General features: G+C 36.0%; 4 protein-coding genes and 1 non-coding gene across 7 annotated transcripts; 3 read left to right on the top strand and 2 right to left on the bottom strand.

Annotated features, from left to right (window-relative positions):
* Window positions 1-3,291: 3,291 nt before the first annotated feature.
* TRNAI-AAU lies at window positions 3,292-3,365 on the top strand. The gene has a single exon. It is a non-coding gene; the product is annotated as a tRNA-Ile (tRNA).
* A 484-nt stretch (window positions 3,366-3,849) lies between these two features.
* Window positions 3,850-4,540, top strand: LOC109015757 (putative lipid-binding protein At4g00165). The gene has a single exon (XM_018998216.2). It carries the CDS (start codon window positions 4,015-4,017, stop codon window positions 4,417-4,419), a length of 405 nt encoding a protein of 134 aa, XP_018853761.1. The 5' UTR covers window positions 3,850-4,014; the 3' UTR covers window positions 4,420-4,540.
* A 446-nt stretch (window positions 4,541-4,986) lies between these two features.
* On the bottom strand, window positions 4,987-9,773 carry LOC109014950 (spindle and kinetochore-associated protein 1 homolog). The gene is made up of 9 exons (XM_018997445.2): window positions 9,631-9,773; window positions 9,410-9,534; window positions 8,542-8,654; window positions 8,366-8,444; window positions 7,273-7,340; window positions 6,380-6,485; window positions 6,259-6,288; window positions 5,453-5,566; window positions 4,987-5,121 (listed from the first exon to the last, which is right to left on the bottom strand). Exons 1-9 carry the CDS (start codon window positions 9,725-9,727, stop codon window positions 5,044-5,046), a joined length of 810 nt encoding a protein of 269 aa, XP_018852990.1. The 5' UTR covers window positions 9,728-9,773; the 3' UTR covers window positions 4,987-5,043.
* Window positions 9,774-9,926: 153 nt separating this feature from the next.
* On the top strand, window positions 9,927-11,905 carry LOC109015766. Of its 3 annotated transcripts, XM_018998241.2 has the most exons (3): window positions 9,928-10,056; window positions 11,036-11,099; window positions 11,292-11,905. In XM_018998241.2, the coding sequence occupies exon 3, from the start codon at window positions 11,300-11,302 to the stop codon at window positions 11,618-11,620; it is 321 nt and encodes a 106-aa protein (XP_018853786.1). In that variant the 5' UTR covers window positions 9,928-10,056; window positions 11,036-11,099; window positions 11,292-11,299; the 3' UTR covers window positions 11,621-11,905. The 3 variants fall into 3 exon arrangements, with proteins under 3 accessions (XP_018853768.1, XP_018853786.1, XP_018853779.1); XM_018998223.2 differs by lacking the exon at window positions 11,036-11,099 and having other exon boundaries at window positions 9,927-10,056; XM_018998234.2 differs by lacking the exon at window positions 11,036-11,099 and having other exon boundaries at window positions 11,270-11,905.
* A 6,032-nt stretch (window positions 11,906-17,937) lies between these two features.
* Window positions 17,938-19,086, bottom strand: LOC109015053. Its single transcript, XM_018997547.2, has 2 exons — window positions 18,652-19,086; window positions 17,938-18,544 (listed from the first exon to the last, which is right to left on the bottom strand). The coding sequence occupies exons 1-2, from the start codon at window positions 18,772-18,774 to the stop codon at window positions 18,221-18,223; spliced, it is 447 nt and encodes a 148-aa protein (XP_018853092.1). The 5' UTR covers window positions 18,775-19,086; the 3' UTR covers window positions 17,938-18,220.
* Between the last annotated feature and the right edge of the window lie 1,148 nt (window positions 19,087-20,234).

The raw sequence follows: 20,234 nt of genomic DNA, 5'->3' as shown, positions 1-20,234 counted from the left end.
TAGATGTAAAAACAGCTTTTCTCAATGGTGAATTAAAAGAGGATATCTTTATGATTCAACCAGAAGGATTCCAAATTAAAGGACATGAAGAGAAAGTCTACAGGTTGAGAAAGTCACTGTATGGACTTAAGCAATCTTCAAGACAGTGGTACTTGAAATTTCACCAAGCCATTTTGGAAATGGGATATGAAATGAGTCCACTAGATCACTGTGTATACATATGGAAAAATGATAATCAATTAACATTATTATCATTGTATGTTGATGATATATTACTGGCAAGTAATTGTCTAGATATGATGCATGCAACAAAGGAATTCTTGAAATCTAAATTTGAAATGAAAGACATGGGTGAAGCCGCTTATGTTCTTGGAATAAGAATTTCTAGAGATAGAAATTCAAATCTATTGTATTTAGATCAAGAGAAATATCTAGAAAAAGTACTTAAAAGATTTGGTATGGAAAATTGTAAATTTTTAAGTACGCCTGTTTGCAAAGCTCATACTTTAAATAAAGGTATGTGCCCAAAAGATGAGGATGAAATAAGTGAAATGCTTAAAGTTCCCTATGCTCAAGCTGTGGGAAGCCTCATGTATGCAATGACAAGTACCAGACCAGATATTTGTCATGCAGTTGGATTGGTAAGTAGATTTCAATCCAATCCAGGTAAAGAACATTGGCAAGCAGTTAAGCGTATATTGAGATATTTACAAGGTACCAAAAATTTGAAATTATACTTTGGAAACAATGATCTAGAATTAATCGGCTATAGTGATGCTGATTTTGGAAGTGATGTAGATGATAGAAAATCTATAACTGGATATATATTTCTATTTGGTGGAACAGCAGTTTCTTGGTTAAGTAAGAAACAGGGCTGTGTTGCTAAGTCTACTATGGAAGCAGAATATATTGCTTGTAGTACTGCAGTGAGTAATGCGGTGTGGATAAAACGCTTTATTGAAAGCTTAAATTTGGGTACATCCACAGAACCAATCAATGTGTTTTGCGATAATCAGTCTGCCATTTCTTTGATAAAAAGTGGAACACAGAGTTCCAAGGGAAAACACATTGATGTGCATTATCACTATATTTTAGATATAGTGGAAAGAGGTGAGGTCAAGGTTAATTTCGTTTCCTCGACCGAAATGGTAGCAGATCCAATGACCAAAGGTTTATCTCTGGAGAAATTCAGAGAACATGTGACTAGAATGGGATTGAGAGAAACCTAGGTGAAGCAATTTCATGGTCAGCATGTATAACTCAGCAAATTCTGGGGACGCCTAGAAAATTGGAGTTATAGAGATACCCAAATGAAAATTTTGGTCATTTGTAAAGCCACTGATAAGGTGATCAAGGAAAACCTCAGGAATGGCCTCAGGGTGAGTATTTGATAAAAATTCAGTGCAGATTGATTAATCAAGTAAAAGGTTGATCATGGTAAAGTCGCTGATAAGGTGATTAAGGAAAGACTCAGGTGAGTAAGTACTTAACGAAAATTCAGTGCCGTTCACTAAAGTTTTAGTGAAATGTGATTTGATTACCCAAGTAAATGGTTAATCATTTGCAAAGTCGTTGATAAGGTGATTAGGGAAAAACCTCAGGAATAGCCTCTAGAGGAAGTACTTAACGAAAATTCAGCGCAGGTCGATACATGTGTTATGTATTCGGCTGAAGTCGTCAATTGTGACAGAGGAATGGATTGTTGATCCAGTCACGGAGAATTGATGCCATTCACTAAAAATTTTTAGTGAAATGTAGTCACCCCTAATATGTGATCAGTGGGAGCACATATGGTAAAGGGTGCGGTCAGATAAGGTAATGACAAAAACGTGTGCACGTAGAGGCTTGTCATGCTCTGACGCCGATCTGCAAGAGTTGCAGATGAGAGTTGAGTAGTGGAAAGCTCATATTGGTACCAAGGTAAAATACTCAACTGGATCATCACCGTTTTGTGTGATCAAGTGGGAGATGTTATTCTAAGGGGTGTGATCACCAAACGGTGTACCCCTTGGGATAATATTCTCTAACATGGTGATGGTTCCCATGAGGGGTGATGTTAAGGGAAGTGTCAAGAGACACAACCTTTTGATTTAGTCAAAAGGTTGTGTCACTTCTTAAGGATGTAACTTTTGGATTACTATTGGTTTACCAATAGTTGTGCCTTTTCACTATAGGATGTGTCACTCCTTAAGGTTGTGACCTTTGGGCTACCATTGGTTAACCAATGGATGTGCCATTTACCAACCGGTGCATGATGGCCTATAAATAGGGGTCATTGGTGCACAAACAAATGCACTCAATTCCCTTTGTTCATCACCAACTTGTGGGACAAATACCCTCACGGGAGTGTCACCATATTGTCGTAATTCCGCTTCTATTTGTTATTTAATTACTCTACAGATACGACAATAAGCGGAACTAAGGTACTGTGCGTGAGAGGTGGCCGCTAATTATTTGGGATAGTTTCGACAGTCTTCTCATCCACTCCTGGGATTGCAGTAGTTTTGTCAACTGGGGCTTGACGAGGACAAGACCATTTGCGGCGAGCTTCGTGATGATGGCAACGCTGTGCCCCACGAGCTACAACGATCCCACACATGGCTCCCAACACGAACGTAATACCGGGTCTGATCATCGTACTCATGATTTTGGCTTTTCAGCTGTTGTATATTCACTATATATGCTGTATATATATACACACTTTTGAATGGCGTGCAGGAAAAGAAGATGATCAGCCTTTATTGGGGCGATTTTTTCTGATGTCGTGAAGCCCAAGCCATTTTGTGGATGAGATTAAACAAAAGGCTAACCCCCTCTCCAAGGGTCAGTCAGGTCAACCCGCCCACCATTGTTGTAAAATTGATGATGCTTTAGAAAATCTCCAATGGAAAACGAAAGGTGGGTGACAGGTGTTGCGTTTGTGAGAGCTTAAAGATGGAGTCAGCTGCACGTGTTATATATTTTAAAACTGTATCTAATATTACTAAATAAAATAAAAGATAAAAAAAATGTATGCTCTTGAATTTGAAACTAGGTGCTCAGCTGTGACTTGCAGGATCATTGCCTTGGATTTGCAACTTTGAACTCGTTTCCTTTCTCTTTTGACTTAAGAATTTCCTTTAGATTGCATGCAAGTTTAAGTTTAATTTTCTCAATTTTGAATTCATAACTGAATTTCTGAACAATATATGATTTCGAGTTTTAAATTGTACTTTTGCAATTCCCAGTCCCTATATCTAAATTAGGTCGTGTTAGTCCAATTCAACTAATTAATAAGTAGAGCAAGAGCGTGGCCTATTAGCTCAGTTGGTTAGAGCGTCGTGCTAATAACGCGAAGGTCGCAGGTTCGAGACCTGCATGGGCCACACCATGAAAGTTTTACAATTTTGTGAATTGTGCTTACAAATTGCGTTCATCTAAGTTTTTCTCTATTAGCTGGATTTAGGCTTGGGCGATGATGTCAACTTATGCAGATAGCAGCAGACTTCTTAAAAATGCCATTTTTTTTTCTCATATATATATATGTAATATAGAATAATGATCGATTTAGCTATTTGCATTAATCTTTGAAAGAAGATCTAGTGAAAAATGATTCCTACTCTCTTCAGTCGTCATTATTTTTTCTTATAAAAAATGGTCCCAGAGGACAAAAATTCTTGGAGAAAGCAGACAAATTTATAAAGCAGCATCCAAGCATATGGGCCTTTGAACTCGCTTGGATGTTTCTGCCATGGTAGAACAGAGACAAGTACCCAAGCTAACAAACAGATGCGCATGCATGTGGGATTTTAGACAAGATTTAGACCTATTAGGTGCCACCAATCCATGTTCTTGGCCATGGTTTGCTGAGTAGTTCCAATCACCTGAGGATAAAATCTATCTGCAATATGCATGGCCGCCTAATTGTGGCCATTATCTACTCATGCTTGTTAGCCTCGCCTGTTGCTTCGATTATAATATAGGCTGAATACCCGATGAGAATTGCTGCCTGCCTCTAGTTTGTTGTATGATAAAATGGGGGGTTTCTTCGGGGCTTGCAAAGCCGCAGCAGCTTGTTTCATTCTACTCAACGTCATATTTTTCACCACTGTTTCATCTAGTAACGTTCCATGCACTCCAAAAAGTCCTCCCTTAACTCCCTCTACTCCAGAGAAGCCTGCCAAATGCCCAAAAGACACTCTCAAGTTTGGGGTTTGTGGCAGCTGGTTAGGGTTGGTAACTGAGGTTGTGGGGACTAAACCAAGCGAGGAATGCTGTACGGTGGTGAAAGGCCTAGCAGATCTTGAAGCTGCATTGTGTTTGTGCACAGCTATTAAGGCAAATGTATTGGGAGTTGTGAAGCTGGAGGTACCTGTTGCCCTCAGTTTGCTTGTTAATGGGTGCGGCAAGAAGGTCCCTGAAGGCTTTGTGTGTGCATAGATGAAGCTCGAGTGTCTCAGAATCCGATGCCTCTTTTCTGGATCAGTGTTGATTTTGATGCTCTTGTTTATCTGTGTTTTTCATTTAATAAAGCAAAATTGTCCGCGTAGAAGTCTCTTCATATGCCCTCGAATTTCAAAATCTTTCTAACGACCATTTTTGCGGAAATTCTTTAATGTACGAATGGAAATCATGACAATATGTTAGCATGCAAGGAATTACGAAGTTATAGATTTGGTCATTGTCTGTCTCTCTCTGTCAATGACGTATCATCCAAAACTGTCCCAAATATACTGTGAAGATAATAATTACCACAATTCTAATATTCCAAGTAAACATTTTTAACACAATGACGAGATACAATCTCAATTATAGCACGTAAATGAACCAGATATGTACCAAATAGATCTATAATCTATATCATACATACTAGTATTCTTGGAAAAACTTCAATGAGATTCTACAATGCTTACTACGTTCAGTTTTGAAAACCAATGTCAACCTCTTGCCTAATTTCCTAAACCTTGCATATAAAGAACATATAATTGTGACCCCTTACCCTTCCTCTTGAAAGAAAAACAGTGGATGATTACAAACATTCAAGATGGGATTCTTTGCGAAGCTTCATTGAGGTTTCAAAAGAATAATCACTCGGTGATGCCCAATCCGAGTCTCACTTATCCGACCAAGATGACGAAGGACCTGCAAAACACCATGATGCCGCTATGACGAGGTTCACTTTACAGGAGAAACCAAACCTTGTAGACAGTCATGAAAGACATCTATTTACTTATTTCAAGTCAAGCATCAGACATTCCAGCGTACAACATGAAACTACTGTTGTAAAATTGACAATATCAAATCCACTTTACGGAGAACAGAAAATTAATAAGAGTATATCATTGAAATCAAATAGGGTGCATGAAGCATGTATAGATGACAGTGACCATTGAGATTATGCCAAAGATCATTTCATTTCAATGATAATGCATGGACTTGCAATTCAAATTGCCTATAAGAGGGAAACACTCACAGTCAGTATCGCTTTTCCAGTATTGTCAAGTTTCAGTGCTGGTCCTTTTATGTCATTTTCTATAAAAAAGTGTTTTCCCTTAACAGCTTCTGCCATTGCAATATCTCTTAGTTCCTGCATGTTTCAGCAGTTCAGAAAACTAGAAGAACATAAACCAAACCTTAATTACCATGCTTGAAGACAAGATCAAGAGGTAATCAGCCATAAGTGAGGAGTTGAATAAATTGGGGTGTTGTCCTCCTTTATAAAAAACGAAAAAAAGAAAAAAAAAAAAAGAGGTAATCAGCTATGACATGACATATACAAGCCAATTTTCTGAAATGAGAGTACAGATTCCCCCTGGTTATCGCTTTGAGATTATGCCACGGGAAGTAAACCTTGAATTAGATGGTGCTGACCATTGTCATTTGAAAGATAAGTAATCATCAGCCATATGGGACCTAATAAGATTTTTTCCCTGGGCAAATTTCACAAAACAGAACTTGCGGACATGGATCAAAGTGGTTTGAATACAAGGTAGGGATCTAGGAGATGGGTGAGGACAGAATGAATGGGAATGCGACCAACTAAACCATTGATAGCGGCACATTTGGTGATGTTGTGCACTACAAAATCGGCACTTCTATGGATCTTTTGGGCTCCCCAAGACATCAAATTAGATAGTGCTGTCACAGTAACTTGGATCATAGTTTCTAACGAGCCAGCACTGTTTTGAATATAAGTAATCACCAGCCAGGTAAAAGGGGCTCAGGGAAGCATTCATCTGGAGATATAACAGTCACCTAATTGGAGTGTACTTCACTTACCAGGGCTTTTTCCCAAAGATTTTCTGCCAGCTTCATCAAGAAAGAACCATATTTAGGATGGCTTTAAGATTAAACACATATTTCTCAGTATCAGAAACAATCAAACAACTTGAAAATGGACCTTCTTCTTTGGAGCTGCAATAAGCTGCACATTTGCTTCAGCATAAGTGGCCATGTCATTGATAGCTGCATTGACCTTCTCCTGTGTCAGCCTTCCTCTCATGTATCTGTATTTGGCAACTCTTAGAGAGAAATTAATGGAATATCATTTTATAAAATTAAAGTTGATGTACCATATATTCCCCAGGAGAAAATAAAGACTAGAACTACCAAGGATCTGTAGACTAAAACTATGACATGGACTCATTTTCCCATTGATAATTGGCATGCCTGATACCCAACTTGACAACCATGCCTGATACTTGTTGGGTACATTCAAAGAGGTTCACCTCTGTTTCTTAAAACAAGCACATATGTGGAAAACATCAGAGACTGAAACACAGCTGACGATCATAACTATAGTTCCCTTTCCTTCCCTATTTGTAGAGAGGGATTTGGAATTTTGGAACATATAAGTGCATATGCACAATATAGGTTACTTTCGGATATACAAGCAGAACTACATAATCAGTAACCCGGTGTACAAATTTACAGATGTGGTATTAGGGCAGGTTTGGGGGGTGAGATGAGAATTTTGTGTTTTGTTTTAGTGTTTAAAATATTATGTTTTAGTATTATTATTGTATTGGGATTTGAAAAAGTTGAATTGGAATTTGAAAATTTTGAATTGTTTATTATATTTTGTATGGGGATTTGAAAAAGGTGTAATCATGAGATGAGATGAGAATTTTGTGTCTCATCCCAACCCCTAAACCTACCCTTAGACATCCATTACAAATGCTACAATGTAAGTGACCAGCTTTGAGTAGGCTGTTATGATTCATAAGCAGATGGTGTAGCTGAAACTCTCTTTAACATCAAATCTTTAACAAATATCGCAGGAAATGCACTTACGAGGACAGAGAATCCAGTTCATCAGTTGTTATATACCACAATGGTGGAGAGCCACGACCTTTTTTCTCCTGATTTGAAAATAGAAAATAGAAAACATATTCTTGCAGTAAGTTCTCCACAGTGCAGCTGCATGACTTGAAATGATGATGCCATTAGTTCTCTTGAAAATTAGTATGCAGAAGGGGTCACCAAGTATTCATCTAAACCATTATAGCCAGAGACAACTCAGAATTTAATGGTGAATGGCAAAAAAAAAAAAAGACTTTCAAAAAGTTGAATTGACAGTGTAGTCCCAGTGAACAACCGGGTTAAAGTTTCTTCTGAGTGAAGTAGTGTTGCTACTTTTCAATTCATGTTCTTGCACAGACTCCCATTCAACATGCTACAAGTTATGGCTGTTTTTGTTTGAGGATATTCATTTCAATGATAAAGGATAGACATTTCAATATACATACTTATGCAACCTTCTGTATCTTCTATGCCCACTCAGAAATCAAACAATGTAAGCCCCTTATAAGATTCATTTCCAGATAGATCATGATAACATGGAGCCTTCATATTTATTTATCAATGAATAGAAACATCCACTATAAAATTCTGCCTTGAACATTATTTGAGACCAAAAAAGAGAACCTACAAATTATTACTGAGCTTGCCGCCTCAAACCATGGATGTTGACCACTTTTAAGCTAGTGCTATTGAAGGAATCAACTTATTCCACCATATACTGGTATGTTTAAAAAACATCTAGCGATACGGCAGCTGGTTCACCATTCCACCATATACTGGTATGTTTAAAAAACATCTAGCGATACGGCAGCTGGTTCACCATACAATAATGCAAGGACAGCAAGCTAAACATGATCATACCCTCCTTCCTGTTCTTATAAGGGAGGAGATGTTTGAGCTAAAGGTCATTGCAAGGGACCTACTCCTGCTTCTGGATACTAAATTTTTACTGTAAACTTCTAAGATGGTTTACCTACACTTTCTTATAAGTATTGCAGACTTTATTAAAAAATGCATAAAGACGCAGTTCCAATCCAAGTAATTTCTTTTTTCATTTAATCCTGCTACTAGATGTTCCACTTGCCTTAGGTAGTGCTGCAGGCTGTTCCTCAAGTTTTAAAGACCCAAAACCTGGATCTTGTTTGGAGAACTCTGGCAGCAAGCTGAAACCCCACAATGACAAGAACTGGTTACCTAAGCGACAAAAATAACACTAAATCATAAAATATAACCTAGTAAAGATGCAAAAAATAGTATTACCATCTATTAGTTTCCAAGTTTGTTATTGACGATCTTTCAGGTAAAGATGATGGAACATAAACAGACATATTCTGCAATTTCTTCTGCTGTTGAAGTGATGCGTCGATGAGGCTCTGCAACCATGGGAAGAAAGCGACAGTCAACCAAGCAAATTCAAATCCTCACTCCAGTTGGTTACTTAGGGAAACCATATGGAAATATCAAGTGAAAATTAAGTACACTTCAATTTTTACAAAGAAAAAAATATATAAGCAGTAGTCAGGTTTTATGAAGAAATTGGTTCCAAAGAAACCACAAGTATAATTTATTTGTTTTAAAATCTTGAAGTCCTCTCTTTCCCCAAAACTAGCCCAGAAATAAATTGGCATTATGAGAAATCAACTTGACCACGCGATATGGTGGTATGAGGCACTGTTGAGTGAATCATCTCATTTATCACCATGATAACATAAATCCAGAATGATAAAAAAAAACTATAAACTACCATTATCTTCTATTCCTACAGTTTGTTGTCGTCTCTTATAGAATCTATTCTTTTCATCCATTCATTGCCAATTCAAAGCCAAATTAATAAAAATTAAAACCCCGAAATATTAATAACATCGATTCTTTTCATAAAACATGAGAATAACAAAAATCAAAACTCAAACTGAAAATCATTCTTCATTAATTCACCACTACTTTAGTTGCACACACACACACACACTCTCTCTGTCTCTCTCTCTCTCTCTCTCAATCTCAAATTGAATTCCCAAGAAATGAAAACCCGATTAAATAATGGCCAGCAAAGAAACGCTGACTCACTCTCGCTATCGAACCCGCCTAGAAAGTATTAAAAAAATTGGAACGGACAGAGAGAGAGAGGTACTTTAGCTTTGGGAATGGCAAGGGTTTCGTCGCCCAAGCGGTCCTTGATAGCTTGTAGCTGAAGCTCCATTGCCTTCAATGCAGCATCCACCGCAGACAAATCAGTGATGCTTGTAGCGGGGTACACTGAAAGCAAAACATGGAAGCGTTCGATTCGACGTAATCCATACAGAAATATTGGCTGAAAGTAAAAAGAAAATATGATTTTAAAAAACGACTCACTGTTACGTGCAATAACGAGCTCCTGAAGCTCGGCTATGCGAGTGTTGAACGACGACATCAGATCGTCCAACGATGACCCAGCTTTCTTCGCCTCCATCCCTCTCCCTCTCTCTCTAGAATTGAATTTCGACTTTTTTTTCCTAAATCACAAGAAATGGTTTCTGGCGGGAAAGAGAATCAGAAAATTCACGAAAACGATGTCGTTTTCTCCACTGTGCCTGTATTGTGGATTTTGTCGAGAGACAAAATAATAGGGCCGAATGTTTTAGGCCCATCCATCTTCCCTCCCGACATTCAAGAATCAAAGCCTAACCCCCAATTTCTAAACCCTCTCTCTCTCTCTCTCTCTCTCTCAAGACTGCCATTTTCTCTGTGAATTTTTCTTCCACAGAATTACTGCAACTTACTAGGGAGATATTTGGCCAGGTATCTTAATCCGTTTTAACTTATTTTTCTTTCAATCGCTCCACTCGGGTTGCTAAATATTGTGATCTTGTATTGTTTTTTTTTTTCCTGCATAACGTCCTTCTCGCTCTGCTTGCTTGACCTCTTGGGATATTATAACTCAAATCCATAAACGGTGATAAATTCTGGATAGGGGTTATTGAAATTAAGGGTTTAAATTTTCCTAATTTATTGCCTGAGAGAAACATATTAACGAGGGAAATTAACTCAATTAAATGAGTCTCCTTCGGTTCTTTGGCTAACTTGAGTTGACTTGTTTGTTTGTTTTGTATTGGAATCAGGCGATAAAATGTATGAGTTATATGAAATCAATGAAGCGTAATATTCAATCACTCATGAGGAAAAAGATTCTCTCTCTCTCTCTCTCTCTCTCTCTCTCTCTCCCTGATGGATTGGATAATAACATTCTCTCATAGTTATTTAATTTCTTTCATTCATAATTACTTTTTCCGTTTTATTATCTTCTTAATGCTAAGTTGAATTAGAAGTCTTACATGACCTGTGGTATTTTGACTTTCCTGTGTAAGCCTTAACCATAGTTTTTGGAAAAATTATATACATAAGTCTCACACTCCTGCACACCACTTAAAAATACGTGAATTTATTCATGATTCATTCGTGTTAATTCTGTGTTGGAACTCTCACAATATATAGACATTTTTTCTCTTCTTGTTTTACCAATATAAAAAATCTCTTTGATGGGCTATGTTTTTATGTGAAATTTTTACCTTTTCCTAGGAAGATGTGGGGTTGGGATGTGGGAACCCGCCTGTCTGGGAGGATCGCAGACAGCTTTCTTATTGTAAATGAGGCTACAATGGCTTCTTGCATTTTTTTGTTTCAATGAATTTAAAGAATTAGAGATTTTTCAAGTTTACATGATATCCAGAATTGCTATTACTATAATCATTAATATGTGATGTATTGGTTATGGTGGTAGACCGAAGTTACCAGAATAAGGGAGGGAGGGAGTTAAAAAAATACCCAAGCATATCTTGTACCAGGTATAGGAGTTTAGCATATCCCAATATTTGAGGTTCACAATATTTGAAGTATATTTGTAGTATATAAACACTTGAAATAGCATAACTATAGCAGGTTATGAGCATGACTTTCTTCCTAGTATATAAATGCAAAAGATTAATTTGTTCTACTGTGTCCTCAACTTAATCAGTTTGCCTAATGGTGTCAAGCAGTAAAAAGAATGTCAAATGAACAAAAAGGAGAAGAAGATCAGCAAACCACAGGTGCCCCAGTTCTTGGATGGAGAGCAATGGTAGAAGAACGGTACCAGAAAATCAAAGAAAACGCAGAAACTTATCCTTACGTGTGGGCTTCATATATTGTTGTGTATGGTGGTTTTGGACTATGGTTTACCTACAGATGGAGGAAGCTTCGCAAGACTGAGGACAGGGTACGGGTCCTACAAGAGAGACTACGCAAGCTCGTTGAAGCTGAGGAGTCCAAAAGCTCTGCCGCATCGGTTCAAAAGACTTCACCATCTGCCGATAAACCCCCCGGATAGTTGGGTTTGCAGCTAATTCTATCCAGTCTCTTTTACCATCAATACTTCCACAGTATGGAAACAGACTGCTTATGCTTCCAAAAATAGATTTTGAGAATTGAAGAAATCTTAAATGATGATGATTTCAAGAGCTTGTTAGAATTCAGGAAGAACAATCCTCTTCCTTGTTTTTGGTCAATATCCAAGATTCCAATATTGATAAAATGTTGTTTCATATGGTCAAGCACTGGGTGCCTTTTAGGGCTCGTTTGGATAGTGAGATAAAATAAGATAGTTTTAGATGAGTTGAATAAAATATTATTAAAATATTATTTTTTAATATTATTATTATTTTGATATTTGAAAAAGTTGATTTGTTAATTATATTTTGTGTGAGAAATTGAAAAAGTTGTAATGATGAGATGAAATTAGATGAGGTGAGATGGTTTCTCTATCCAAACAAGCCCCTAAAGCACTCCCAATGGATGCTCTATAATACATTTTTCTTTAAAATATGAAGAAATTTGTTCAAAAATTATCTACAATGGATGTTGTATTTCATCTTCATTTTTCATTTTGCTACAGTGATCCTGCTACATTTAGAGGAAAATGTTCATCTATGTAAAATATTTTTAATTCATTTCTCTCTCCTCGTCTGATTTTCCCAATTTCTTCAAAATCTTATATCTTCATTTTAGACACCCTCTCTCTCTCTCTCTCTCTCTCTCTCTCTCTTTCCCACGCTTTCTTCCGTCAACGACTCTGGATTTCTCTCAAATAACACTCCTAGGCATCAAGTTTTGCTCAAATAATGATTTTTAGCTTCTAGTTCCTTTCGAATAACAATTCCATATCTTTAAGTGAATTGTTTTCCGAACGCAAACAAAATATCTTCTTTTTATTTTTTAAATTAATTTATATTTTGATTTAACTTATAAATTTGAATTAATATAATATAATTATATGATATTGTATATGAGGATATATTGCAAATATCAAAATATCAAAATATATGAGGATATCTTTGTTAGAGAAAATATTTGAAATGAATAAAAAATATTAAAAAGTATAATATTTAAATTATATGAGGAAAAAATAGATAAGGTAATGTATGATATATTGTAAAAGTCAATATATAAAATAGAAAAAATAGATTTTGATTATGTATTTAAAATGATAAGATGAAAAATCCATTGTGAGTGTTCTTAGTTTTGATGTGGTCTGTACGAAGGTCTCAATCTTGATAAAATGTTGTTTTCTCCTTGGTATGGCCTTAACAAACGCAAGGAGGGGTTGTTCGAAACCCAGGTGGAGGTGGTCAGTGGTGGAGAACGGGTGAGAGGGCAGTTGGGCGTTGTTCCTGTCAGAGGGACGGTGGTGGTAGTGGTCAGAGAAGCTGGGAGCGATGGAGGACTGATTCTCATGTGGGAGGTGGGCGACGGTCGCAAAAGCCAAGTTTCCTGTGGAGGAGCACGAGTGTAGGAGACAAGAAAATAGACGAAAAAAAGAAAAAGGTTGGGGGGCGACGACTGATAGTTAGAAATGAAACCCTAGCTGCCTTCCAACTGTTTGCAAACAGGCTGGGTTTTGTTTAGGATGGGCCATGTGTTTTTTTAAGGTTGGTGTGTTTTGATTTTTGTAATTTTGCTTTCTTAGTATTTTTGTTCTTTTTCTTCATTTTTTATTCGAGTGAGGTGTTGAGTTGCTAGATTAGACGCAATATGGGGTAAGAGCTAGCCGAGAATGGCGGGCGATGCTACTACCAGTTGTAGTACTGCCAGCCTGTGTGGTCCATGCGAGATCTGGGTGTTCATGCCGTTTGGGCTCGTGAAGCCAATGTTTGCGGTGGGATTGTCGTCTGGGTTCATGCAGGTGCTTGTGGTTATGTTGGTTTTGTTGTGTTTTGTATTTTAGTTTTTTTTTATTTAATTATTAATAAAGAAGAAATAGGCTATTGTACTTGGTGTCTATAGTAGCAGTGTTTCATACTCTTCCTCCCTAGGAGGATGGGTGGGCTATTCAGTTATGTTTTTACAAAGTACTTTTTCTTTTAGTAGAGAATTATTGAGAAGTTAAGATAATGTCCACCACAATGTGTTGTGCGGGGATGCCCAAGAGCAGATGCGTAGTTTGGCTTATAATTTGGATTTTTCTGTATTGATAAGTCACATTTGTAACTTCAGTTCATTAAATGAAATGAAGTCTGTTTCTATAAAAAAAAAGAAAAAGAAAAAACAAACAAACAAATGCAAGGAGGAAAACAAAGAGAAATTGTCTTGGCCCGGGATAAGCAAAAGAGAAATTACTTACATCAGTCTACTGTTGATGTAATCCTCAACACACCCAATGTTGTTGAGTTTAAAAAAAAAAAAAACAATTACAGTATACAGAGAGTGCCGCTTATGTATAGCTGTGCTCCAAGCAAAATCCTTCTCTCTTCGCGATCAATCTCTCTTCCAACTATTTCTATTCCAACTCAAAACATTGTTAGTTTCTTATTTGAGTACTCTTCAAAAGTGCATGAAGCTGTCCAAAGGAATAACCAAGGCCCAAAAACTTTTCACAAGAATCCAATCATAAAGATTACAGACATATCTCGAGATATGAGTATCTAAATTTCTAATGCCACTATATATTATTTTAAAATAAATAAGTAAAGTTGAATAATTTTATAAAAAAGAAATATATATTTAAAAATATAATGAATCTGTATCATCCATGTACAAGATATGATTAATAATAAATTAGAGGAACAAAATTTAAGAACAATGTCCGGTAGATGTTTGGAGTTCAAATTATTCTAAACCCTTTTCATCACATTGGGAAGTGACAAATTCACGTAGTTGTGGGCGTTTGTTCAGGATTAAGATATGGGATGTTTGTTTGGTTGTAGCAAAAATATCTGCTTTTTTCTTTACGTATTATTCATAGGCATGCATTTTAATATTGGCTTGATTTACATAAGAATAATTAATTAATTTATTTATATATGTCTTGGGAACACTCTCGAAACTGCTGCATCCTATGTCGACCCTTCTTATGTCGGGCACAGGATCCTAATCACCATTCCTTTTATTTTATTTTTCACTTAATTTGACCAATTGATGTTCCCCTGATATTCTAGCTTGGTGATCATGATATTCATCCAACGGTTACCATACGTTCTGATCGATCATACGCGATTCTTCAAACGATTTTCTTTTTCTTTTCCTTGACCGACACCGTGTGGTAATGCAAAATTGAGACCCATTTGTGCTAGACATGTACCAGTGTTCCACCTTATCAGAAAGATCGAAGACAGAGAGGGGAAAAAAATTATTGCTTGATCAATTATATCAAAAGTAGAATTCTATTGTCGGTGTGCAGAGCACGTCTAATAAAGTATTTATATAATATAATTTAATTTTAAAAATAAATTTTAAAATTTAAATATTACAAATTAGATGTTACCATTTAATCAATGATATATAGATGGTATACATACACTACACATCGGTTTAAGAATAAATTAACTCATTTAAACGATGATCTATTTAGTTTGTTATCGATCATAATTCGATCGATCGAGGCTAGAAATACAATAAGTTTTATTAATATATATTCTGCCAGATATGAAAACTGGCAAATTATTAGTTTAAAAAATAATTAGAAAGCGCACAAGAAATGATATTGATCTCCTGAAGTAAGGCATGCATGCATGGATCGATGAATATTATTAATTCAAGGGTACGTATTATTATTTTTTATATTAATTTTTTAGGGAATTATAAGCAGGTTTTAAGGTTATATATTATATAGCGTGCGTGAGACAATTATAACGTACGAATTAAGTTAGCTGCTAAGTCGTTCTTGTAGCCAAAAAAAAAAAAAAAAGAATTAATGATTGCTGATCAATTTTGAGAGATACATATACATGAGTACTACTTCAGAATTAGAACTTAATCTCAAGAATTAAGCTAATTAATTTACCGATCGCTATATATATATGCTTGAAATATATGTACTTTAATACATTAATTTATGTGCGTCGGTCGATCGATCGGGACACAATTTTACTCCAAAACCTAAAGTTTATAGATTTGGCTGGTTATGTTTTCGCAGATGAGACGAGATGAGTTAAGATAAAAGTTAAAAGTTAAAAAAATATTATTATAATATATTTTTTAAATATTATTTTTATTTTATAATTTAAAAAAGTTAAATTATTTATTTTATTTTATATAAAAATTTTAAAAAATTATAATGAATAGATGAGATGAGATAAAAATAATTATAAAATTAAACAAATGAGGCATTAAGCCTCTCACAATATTGTACACATATTATAAGTACTCCAACATGAAATTGAAACTAGAGAAACGATGTTGATTTTGCTTTTGGTGACACTCGATCGAAAACCATTACATCCTCACCTCATTTGTCATATGGACCACAAAAAAAATAAGAGGTTATGTTTGGTAAATAAAATAGTTTCAGACTACTTCGTTATTATTTATAAATAATTTATTATTTTTTTACTATTATTTATTATTTCATTACTATTAATGTATCAACATAAGAATATATGTAGGTACGTAGTTCACCCAAAAAAAAAAAAAAAAAACTAATTAAGAGAGCAGGTACATGAATCTTTAACTGCCGCCCTCATTTAAGAGTAACCAACCACCTCATCTCACACCCTACACATGCCCAGGATTCGTATGTTGCTTTTCAGTCAATTAAATTCAAATACTTCTACCAACAGGGGAAAAAAAAAAAAACACTAAATTCAAATGAAAAATATTTTAGTCATAAAAAATTATAAAAAAATAAATTTATAAATTGACGTGACTTGATACAATACGTTAAGTTATAAAATTAATTTTAATATAAAATAAATCTAACACATCATCTTAAACATATCAATTTATAAATTTATTTTTATGTAATTTATTTATATATGTACCAACTCTCAATTCAAATACTAGCCAATACGATGCATGTATAGTACTAGTAATTACTAGCTACTACCATAGGATCATTTAACCATGCATGCATACTAGTTCAACTAAAATGAATGGTGAGAAGGGTTCGAGCAATTACAAGCTTAATTCAAAACTCCAGCTGTGATTTGAAGAAGAAGAAGAAGAATCAATTAATGAATAACTCTTATATTTAAAAGCAAAATAATATGCCAGGAATTAAGGGATCAGCTGAGCACTCGGCAATGCAGTCATGTCTATTGATTTATGCCTGCCTTGAATGTTTATAGATGCAATTTCATTTCATGATACTGCACTACGTACGCACGCATTAACGTACGTACACATGCCTGGAAGTACCATAGCATCTATATGAAGAAGATCGGGAGGAAGAAGAAGAAGCGGTGGCAGGTAGGAGGAGGCCGGAAAGAGGGAATTCAATAAGAAGAGGAAAAAATTAATGATCAGGAAGTACTCTACAAGAAGATCAGAGATCAGATCTCGTCATAGCATGCATGGTATCTACTGATATGCTGGTGTGTGTGTGTGTATGTGTACAAACACTACATATACATCCACGCCCAATATTGCACTACATTGATGTGCACATGCATGCATCCATTCCATGTATTTTTACCGTCTAAATATGTATATGCATGCATTTTCCATTTTCTTGACCACCATTTAATTCCACCCTCTTTAATGAAGAATATCATGATTTGATAGCGTCAACTTGAACACTGCTATTCCTACACATGCATTAACTACTAAACTACGTAGTACACCTAACCAACTTACAATAATTAACCATATATACTACATAAGATGCGGTTCATGACTTTATTACGGTAGTCTCAAACCTATAGCTCACGTAAAAGGAGGTTCTTTATCTCATTTCCTGCAGTCCCATTAATTCCTGCGGTGCGATTACTGAGTAATAACACTGATGACTGATCTTGCGAGTGATTTTTCAACACTTTAAGTCGTAATAACACTGCGAGTGATTTTGCAACACTGCGAGTAATCATGATACTGATCATCACTGCATATCAAGAACTGAAGTACATTATATATCTTAGAATATATAGCAATTCGTTCGTACTGTACTTATATTGGAGACGATGCGTAATTCGGAAAAGAAAATATATTATGGTGTAGTACGTAACACTAGTATGAGAATGATGATCATCATGGTGAAGAGGTCAAGTTGAAGAAGATCAACAAAGCGCGCAGTGATAATTAGTTTCGAAAAGATTATGGCGTGATTGTGACAAAACAGTCATAATAGTGAAGCAATATCCTAGCTAGACTGAATAATACGATCAGAAAATGATAAGAAGTAGAGATATTTCTCACCGATATTTTTATTATCTGAGGTACATTAGTAGAGGAAAAAAAAAGGCGTTTAACACATGAAATCTAAGAGCTAGCCTATGTTTTACAGCCATATATAATAAGGTGCTATATTTATATGCGCTTGCATGGCAAGACTACATACTTGAGCCTAGGATAAGCGAGACCGTAACAAGTTGATCTTCAGTGATACCTTGGTTCTCCGACTCTGGTCGGATGATAGAGGAGAAAGATACTCTTCAAGCAGAGAAAAACAAGAAGTTAATTAGGGAGCTTCTGATTTTTTCCTTTTTTCTCGAAGTGTTGCTCAGTTGTGAGAAGGAGGGTGTGTCTTTGGTGGTGAATAGTCCAAGTTGAACCCGGGATTCTTTTCACTGGGTTTCTTGTGAGGCACACGCCAAGAAACCGATGCAAGAGACTCAGTTTGAACAGAAACTGGAGTTTTTCCTTCCACTCTAGGAACTTTCTGGTTTGTAATTGTCTCTTTTCGCTTTTTATCATCAGTAGTACTGTCATTTGAGGGGTTTCCATCTATGCTACCTCTTTTTGCCTCTCCATGTTGTTTTGCCGGGGAAGACTTCACCTTTGATAGAGCTGAAATCTCATATTCAAAACCCATCTTCTCATCATTCTGCAAAAACCCAGAGGATGTAAATTAGGAGTTGAAGAAGAAGAAAAAGAAATGAATATGAACGATGAGAACAGATGAAAAAAAAAGAATAAAAAACCATCACTTACCTCGTTGGAAAAGTGGATAATTTTCTTTTCCAGATTGTTGTCAACTGCACGAAAATGCCGGGCATTACATGCGTGCAAAGAAAGGCATAGAAGGAAAAGAAGAAGGCAAGAATGGAGTGACATTTTAAGAAATGTAGTCTCAAAAGCTCGAAAGGTTGATAGATAGAAACTAAAGATAACTGTATGTTGGCAGCTGGTAGCTAGTAGAAATGGTAGCGGTCTATATGTAGTGAGAGAGCAAAAAAAAAAGCATTAAATGCGGGTACTTCAGGAGATTTAAGAGGTTCTAATATTGCAGAACATGAAGATGTATGGGTAAAGAGAAGTAATAAATGAAATGAAGATATGGGCGGCTCCTCCGTTTTGTCCCTTCCCTCTGATCAGACTCTCACATTTCAATCTATATTGGTCCCGGAAAACAGACCCCCACCAAGGAATTAAGAGAACCAACTCGGAGGCCTTCTCGTAAATATATGGAGAGAGACAGAGAGTCCAAATGAGAGATTTTCATTTATAAAAGCAGCATTGAAGAGAATTAAAAACAAAATAATAATAAGGAAAGCGAGTGCGTGCCTAATTGTTTGTACCGAGGACGCAACAAGAAAAAGAAGAAGAGTTTCTACCGAGGAATTAGTCCACTCCAGCTTGTCTTTGTGCTAGAGATCCACTATTTTGCATAGTTTTGCCTCCTTGTTTCTTGCTCTTACCTGCCTTTTTACCTTGAAAAACTTACCCACAATATTATTCTATCATCAAAAAGTAGGATGCCTTTTTAGCTTTGATATTGTGATAATGACTACTGCGTGCGCGTCCCTTGATTGCCTTGAAAGCCAAGAGCATGAGATCAATGGGCAATGTCTCAGCGATGGAAAATTGAATATGTGCAGTGCAGAGAGAGAGAGGGTTCATGAAATTCATGGCGTTAAAGTTTGTACGGTTCAGGTCCAGGGCTCGCAGCTAATTGCTATCTAATTATAAGTGCTTGACCGACGCATTTCAGGAAATAGCTAGCTCGGTGAGCACGTCATGCGCGCATGGTGATCGATCTAGCGGGCAGGAAGTGGGGGCACAGAAATATTCCTTCCAAATTAAGTGCCTTTTATATATTAACCAGCCCTCTATTTTGTAGCATGTTTGAGTTGGTTTACGCTTATTCCAAACAGCCAAAATGACTTTCATGAGTTAGCTGGCCAGCATTAATAATATTCCAAAAGCTAGAGCCGATAATTAGGTCTTCCTTTTCTTCTTTTCTTTTCTTTTAAAAACAATCATGACATGCATTTAGAGATAATGAACATATTCTTTTCCAAAAGCTATAGTCTTTGCATGCATGCTCCCATTAGTGACTAATAATATCATGTAGTAAATTAGTGCATGCGGTGATTAATTGATCAGTCATGACGACATGCGGCTTTTGTACAATCTATCAAAAAATCAACATTAATATATAATCATGCAAGATCAGGACCCTTAAATATTTAATACATCGTTACTACAAAAATAAAAATAAACGTTTGTGACGGATTAATATTTGCGACGATAACAACTATTTACAACAAAAATATTTTGGCAAGAAATAATTA

Source organism: Juglans regia, chromosome 14, assembly GCF_001411555.2.
Source record: "Juglans regia cultivar Chandler chromosome 14, Walnut 2.0, whole genome shotgun sequence".
NCBI classification, from domain to species: Eukaryota; Viridiplantae; Streptophyta; class Magnoliopsida; order Fagales; family Juglandaceae; genus Juglans; species Juglans regia.
Note: the sequence above shows the minus strand (reverse complement) of the source record. Positions and strands in the feature narration are given on the sequence as shown.